The sequence below is a fragment of the Trachemys scripta genome, chromosome 1 (genome assembly GCF_013100865.1).
Source record: "Trachemys scripta elegans isolate TJP31775 chromosome 1, CAS_Tse_1.0, whole genome shotgun sequence".
Classification (NCBI taxonomy): domain Eukaryota; kingdom Metazoa; phylum Chordata; order Testudines; family Emydidae; genus Trachemys; species Trachemys scripta.
In genome coordinates this window covers 299,821,494-299,828,533 of record NC_048298.1, presented here as the reverse complement: position 1 = coordinate 299,828,533, position 7,040 = coordinate 299,821,494, and the positions used below count along the sequence as shown (strand labels likewise).

At 40.7% G+C, this 7,040-nt stretch overlaps 1 protein-coding gene across 4 annotated transcripts in view; it reads left to right on the top strand.

Moving 5' to 3' along the window:
- Positions 1-7,040, top strand: part of LOC117871061 (WD repeat-containing protein on Y chromosome-like) — a 41,183-nt gene that overhangs the window by 32,616 nt on the left and 1,527 nt on the right. For all 4 annotated transcript variants that reach the window (XM_034758664.1, XM_034758666.1, XM_034758663.1 and 1 more), the window contains 5 exons: positions 1,357-1,415; positions 1,684-1,825; positions 2,629-2,668; positions 3,140-3,228; positions 4,171-4,361. In XM_034758664.1, coding sequence (XP_034614555.1) covers positions 1,357-1,415; positions 1,684-1,825; positions 2,629-2,668; positions 3,140-3,228; positions 4,171-4,361 — 521 coding nt within the window. The remainder of the gene's footprint in view (positions 1-1,356; positions 1,416-1,683; positions 1,826-2,628; positions 2,669-3,139; positions 3,229-4,170; positions 4,362-7,040) is intronic.

Sequence of the window (7,040 nt, the reverse complement as noted above, 5' to 3'; positions counted from 1 at the left end):
CAACTCCCCCACCTTTTCTGCCCTGCCTGTCCTTCCTTTAATATATTAATATTATATTATTAAAGGAAGGACAGGCAGGGCAGAAAAGGTGGGGGAGTTGCATTGTATGTAAGAGAGCAGCATGACTGCTCAGAGCTCCGGTATGAAACTGCAGAAAAACCTGAGTCTGAGTTCCTGAACAGTTTATATCCATCCATGACAGTACTCCAGTCATATGAGTTATCCCACCAAGTCTCTGTTATTCCAATGACATCATAGTTCCTTGACTGTGCCAGGACTTCCAGTTCTCCCTGCTTGTTTCCCAGGCTTCTTGCATTTGTGTATAGGCACTTTTGATAACTCGCTGATTGTCCCGCTTTCTCTGTCTGAGACAGAAGTCCTCCCCTCTTGCACTCTCCTGCTGTGCTTCCTCCCGGTATCCCATTTCTCCACTTACCTCAGGGCTTTGGTCTCCTTCCTCCGCTGAACCTAGTTTAAAGTTCATCACAAGCTGCTCCGCTGTACCAGCCATCCCACGAGCCACTCCAGCCATCCTGCAAACTGCTCTGCTCCACCAGTCACCCTACAAACATGCTCTGCTCCGCCAGCCGCTCAGCAATATAGCTTCAGGGCCCCCCCAGCAATTTTAGCTCTTTAGTGATTTCAGCTTGTAGAAGCGGAGCTCCAGTACTGGTGCACTATTGGCCCAAAGTGAATTCAGCTCAGCAGTCTGTAACTAGACTCCTAATGGAATCAAAACTAGCTCTGATATTCCACAGTGGAGAGAGGAGGTGGTACAATTGGTGTTACCAGCCCACAAAGGGGGCCCATACCATCAGGTACACCTCTCAGTGAACTAAGTGCAAGATCAGAAGACTGAGGGCAAGTCTACTCTACTGTGCTACATTCGCACGCTGCTATAGCATGTCTGGTGAAGACGCGCTATGCCGACTGGCGAGCGTCTCCCACCAACGTAGCACGGTGTGGACACCGCTTTAAGTTGATGTAACTTACATCACTCGGGGGGTGTAGTTGGAGTGCACTGATTATTTCCTACTAGATGAGATTTGGACTGGGAGATTCTTGAGGAGTTTGCTGGTGAGGGAGATTGACTGGTGTGGCAGGGAGCTAACAGCCTAATTTCTAGCAAAGCTCACTCTTGCTGAGGCAGAAAGTTGTAAACAGAGACTCTGGGTGTCCCCCGCAGCCTGTTACACCCTTGCAGCCCCACAGTCCAGGGACCAACAGTGGTTCATGGACCCAAGTTTGTGAACCTCTGCATCCAGCAGTCAAATTCCTACATTTTTGTATTCCTGTCAAAATAGACTTCTGTTTCATTGCTATTAATAAACATTTTCACTGTTTGCTTTTTTCCAGGTTCTGTCAACTTCTGGAGTCTGTTCAGTGGAATCCCCCTTACAGCAAGCTTCATACCTGTAAGTTTGAGTGATGAATTCCAGAGGGCTAAGCTGTGTAGGACTGAGTGAAGCACGCTTCTTACAGTTCAAAGATACACTCCGTATGGGGGAGGAGGGGAAACATTATTGCTTTGCTTTGTTTAATTATGGTAAGTACACATCTGCTCATTTAGATTTATTATGAGCATTCATATGTTGTAGTTTATTTCCATTATAATCAATATAGTATTATCATGCTGCTTGAATTATTAGCTAACAACACAGCCTACATTAATGTCTGTCTCAGTCTAGAGTGAAATCCCACATCAGCAGTATTGCTGTCACTGCGGATGATTCCTTTATTTATGCAGCAGACGATGATGGATATGTGTATGTCTACAGCATCAAGGACTATGCCCTTCAGGACCCAGAGCGAGAACCACCAAAATGTGTGTCTTGTGGATTGGGTTTTTATATATTAAATATTTTTGTATTTGTATTTTTATATGTAAGTATAAAACATATTTTGGAACATATGTGATCTGGGGGAAAAGAGTTTAAAAAACAAAATCTTTCTCATGATCTGTATCTACTTATACTTCTATTTCATTGTAATATTTTAATCCCCTTTTTCCAGATCATGTATGCGCCAAAATGTTTATGCATTAGCTTGTTCTTAGCATAGCTGAGTATGGTGACCATAGTTCCCATATAACTTCCTTAACAAAATTAATACACTGTGGACCAAATGCAGGCAAATCTCAATATTCAGTGGGAAGGAAGGACTGAGTAAAACCTGGATGAAGATTTCAGGATTTCATCTGGTGCAATGGTTCTCAACCTATTTACTATTACGGGCCACATATGCTTAGCTCTCTATCTGTTATGTGGGCTGCATCCACACAATATATATACTACCTGTACGGCCCTGAGGATGTCACATGGGTTCCAGCTGTGTACTGATTGTGCTGCAAGCATCATGTGGGTTGTGAGTAGAGAACCACTGATCTGATGACATTTATAACTGTATCTTAGTGGAAGCTACCTAGTAAAAGAAAACAGAGCAGTTTCAAAATACATCCAGGGTAAAGTTTTAACAACTTTGTTGCATTTAAAAAAAATTTGCTTTAAAACCATGAATACTTTTTAATGTCCTTGCTTCTTAGGTAGTGGTTGGTTTACACCTGACACATATTTGCGTATTAATCTGAATTATATGTATAATGCATATTTATTCTCTATATTGCCGTAGATGTGAATCATTGGAGAGCTCATGTAAATATAGTTGTATCGTAAGTACAGTCTCATGTGTCTTTAACAGAATATTTTTTTATGTATAAATACACAAACCTGCACGTGTTGCTTGATATAAATATAATTAGGTTTTATGTCTATTGTGATAACACCTAAGAGCCTCAGTCATGAGTCAGAATCCCTGGTCCATCTTCCACTATTATACGATGATCATGTGCAGTAAATACTTTTCAAATTACATAAACTCATTTATGGTTCACTTCGGTGTCATTCAGCACTATCATACTATATACTATATCAGATATTGCTTTGAGCTGTAATCCCTTGAAACAATTAATACTGTAGCAGCGTTCACATTAAACTTTAGCATTGGCAGAAATGACCCATGTAGACAATTTGTAACACAAGAAATTTCTAATGACAAAATGTAAGTGACATGGTGTCATAAGTCTTTAGTTATATATGGTGCTTAAGTAGATTTGTTCTGATTATCACTTTCATTTTGATAGAGTAGAGGTGGTTGATGAAGAAAAAGTCCTGCTTTCCTCTTCTATTGATTGTACCGTTCGTCTGTGGAGTCTGGATGGAGAGTACATTGGTAAGGCTTATATCTACAAAAACAGCATGGCTAGGCTAGTCAACTTTAAAAAGGAGTGGCATACACAAAAATATCTACTCAAGTAGCCCCCTATGGACATTCATAAACTCCCATGCTGCTGTATCCATAGGCTAATAAATTATCTTAGCCAGAGGCTTCTCAGCTCACAGTGGAGTATTTCATGTTAGGACTTACAAGTTTTCTTGTATAAGCAGGCCCTGTTTCAGTTCTACATGGGCTACGTTTGGCTCATGAGGCAAGATTTGCCCACCCCTGAAATAGATCTATTATTTAATCCCAGTGAAAGCCAGCAGTGGCATTAAAATAGTGTATGATGAAACTGCTTTCCAATACAGAGCTTTCTAAGGAGGTAGAGTATGGCCAAACCATATTTAGAAGTGTCTGTCTTTCAGTTCAAACCACTAAAGCTTAGATTTTAAGGTATTTACATGCCTAAAGATGCAGATAGGCTCCTAGTGGGGGATCTTGCAATCAATAGGAGTTAGGTGCATAGGCACTTTTAAAAATTCCATTACATGCTAGCTGCATATTTAGACACTTAATTAAAATACTTTTAAAAATCTGTCCCTAAGTGCCTGATCCAACACACCCACTCAAGCAAACATATATTTTGAGTGGCCTCAGAGGCACTGGATCAGACCCTAATGAAATAAAATCTTCTGACAAACTACTTTGCAATTAAAGACTTTTCTGTTTAGTTTATTTCATCCACAAAAGTTTTTAAACCACAACTGCTCTTCCAAGACAAAATTTCTTTTCAAAGGTCTTCCCAGCAGCAGAAGTTTGTATACTTTAAAAAGTAAAATTTTTAAAGAGTTGCTCTTTGTCTTAGTTGCGACTTCCCATGATTTTAGGAGGAGGCTTGGGGCTGTGTACCCTTTGAAACTTTACAATGCCTGCTTGTTTATATTTTCTTTCCAGGGACTTTTGGGCAGGCAGAACCATGGGAAATTTTCACACCTGCCTCCTGGAAACATCCCAGGGTTCCCTATGAAATCTTGATAGACCCACAAAGCATGCCAATTCACCCCATGCTAGAAGAAGAGCCACCTGTCTTACAACTCATAAACACAGAGCCAAGTAATGTAACTCTGGAAAACTCCTTATCTAAGGTTTGTGTATAGACAGCAAAGTGGGGTGTATTTCATGTGGGCTAGCTGTTTTGCATGCCTTGTTGACATCTAGTAAAGTGCACATGTAGGAAAATGATGTAATAGATTTATTTAAGGCATTTGTAAGGCAAATGGATTGAAACTGTCTAGCTATAGGTTTCAAAATGTAAACAGGGATTCATTAAGTAGGTGTATTTCAAGTGGGAGCCTACAGGCATCAGTTCTGGGCCCTACCCTGTTCAACGTTTTTTATCAATGACCTGAAAGAAAACAAAATCATTACAGGGGAAGTTTTGGATTGTGGTAAATAACAAAGAACTAGTCATTGCTTCAGTGTTTTCTGGATTGGTTGGTAACCTGGGTACTAGCAAATGTGTTTCAGTAGGGCCAAAGTCATACATCTAGGCCTGAAGAATGCAGGTGCCATGCTTACAGGACAGGGGACTCTATCCTAGGAAATAGTGACTCTGAAAAGACTTGAGCCATGGTGGACAATTAGCTTAATGTGAAATCCCAGTGCAACACTACGGCCAAAAGAGAATATAGAGTAGGAGGAGAGAGATTATATTACCTTTGTATCTGGCACTGGTGCAACCACTACTGTGTCCAGTTCTTGTGTCCACAATTGAGAAGGATGTTGATAAATCATAGAAGGTTTAGAGAAGAACCAAGAGAATAATTAAAGGATTGGAAAATACACTTTACACGAGATTGAAGGAACTCAATCCGTTTAGCTTAATAAAAGGTTAGGAGTGACTTGACCATAGTTTCAGTATCTACATGGGGAACAGATATTGAATAATGGCCTCTTCCATCTAGCAGAGAAAGGTATAACAAGATCCAATAGCTGGAAGCTAAAGCTAGACAAATTCAGACTAGAAATAAGACATACATGTTTAATAGTGAGGGTAATCAACCCCTGAAACAACTTAAAGGTTGTGGTACATTCTCCTGCACTAGAATCTTTTAACTCAAGATTGGATGTTTTCCAAAAAGATATGTTCTGATTCAAACAGAAATTAATTCGATAAACTAGGCAAATACAAATTAGATGGGGCTACTATAAGGTGGGTGCATAACTGGCTGGATAACCGTACTCAGAGAGTTGTTATTAATGGTTCCCAATCCTGCTGGAAAGGCGTAACGAGTGGGGTTCCGCAGGGGTCTGTTTTGGGACCGGCTCTGTTCAATATCTTCATCAACGACTTAGATATTGGCATAGAAAGTACGCTTATTAAGTTTGCGGATGATACCAAACTGGGAGGGATTGCAACTACTTTGGAGGACAGGGTCATAATTCAAAATGATCTGGACAAATTGGAGAAATGGGCTGAGGTAAACAGGATGAAGTTTAACAAAGACAAATGCAAAGTGCTCCACTTAGGAAGGAAAAATCAATTTCACACATACAGAATGGGAAAAGACTGTCTAGGAAGGAGTACGGCAGAAAGGGATCTAGGGGTTATAGTGGACCACAAGCTAAATATGAGTCAACAGTGTGATGCTGTTGCAAAAAAAGCAAACATGATTCTGGGATGCATTAACAGGTGTGTTGTGAGCAAGACACAAGAAGTCATTCTTCCGCTCTACTCTGCTCTGGTTAGGCCTCAGCTGGAGTATTGTGTCCAGTTCTGCGCGCCGCATTTTAAAAAAGATGTCGAGAAATTGGAAAGGGTCCAAAGAAGAGCAACAAGAATGATTAAAGGTCTTGAGAACATGACCTATGAAGGAAGGCTGAAAGAACTGGGTTTGTTTAGTTTGGAAAAGAGAAGACTGAGAGGGGACATGATAGCAGTTTTCAGGTATCTAAAAGGGTGTCATAAGGAGGAGGGAGAGAACTTGTTCACCTTAGCCTCTAAGGATAGAACCAGAAACAATGGGTTTAAACTGCAGCAAGGGAGGTCTAGGTTGGACATTAGGAAAAAGTTCCTAACTGTCAGGGTGGTTAAACACTGGAATAAATTGCCTAGGGAGGTTGTGGAATCTCCATCTCTGGAGATATTTAAGAGTAGGTTAGATAAATGTCTATCAGGGATGGTCTAGACAGTATTTGGTCCTGCCATGCGGGCAGGGGACTGGACTCGATGACCTCTCGAGGTCCCTTCCAGTCCTATAATCTATGAATCTATGAATCTATGAATAATTCAGGGAAGTCCTATGACCTTGTTATGCAGGTCAGACTAAATGACCATGATAGTCCTTTTTGGCCTTATATCTGTGAATAGACAACTTACAGCCCAGTTTTCATTTCTTACCTTTAAACCATAGTGTCTAGGACTTTTCTCCTGAAAATCCTAGCACAGGTGCACACAGTTGTGTTGCAGTGCAGCTGAAGACCACATGTGAGCATAGTTAAGATTAGACTAGGCACAGGCCCCTGCACTGAACATATGCAAGTATCTGGCTGCTGGCATACCTGTACCTTTACTTGCAAGTACCCATCGTATTGGGAAAAAGGGGTGGGGACAAAATGGGTTTGTTCCTTCTGAGTTCTCAGTATCCGTTTCACAATATAGGGATTGCTCTAGTTTCACTGTCTTTTCTCTTTTTAAATAGCGATCAGTGTGTAGTGGTTCAAGTCAGTGTTCTCTTGAAAAGAATTCCCATAAATCTTCCATTCCAATTATCTGTCTGGCTCCTGATTAGTCTTTTTCCATATATAAGATAGAACAAGCTGTG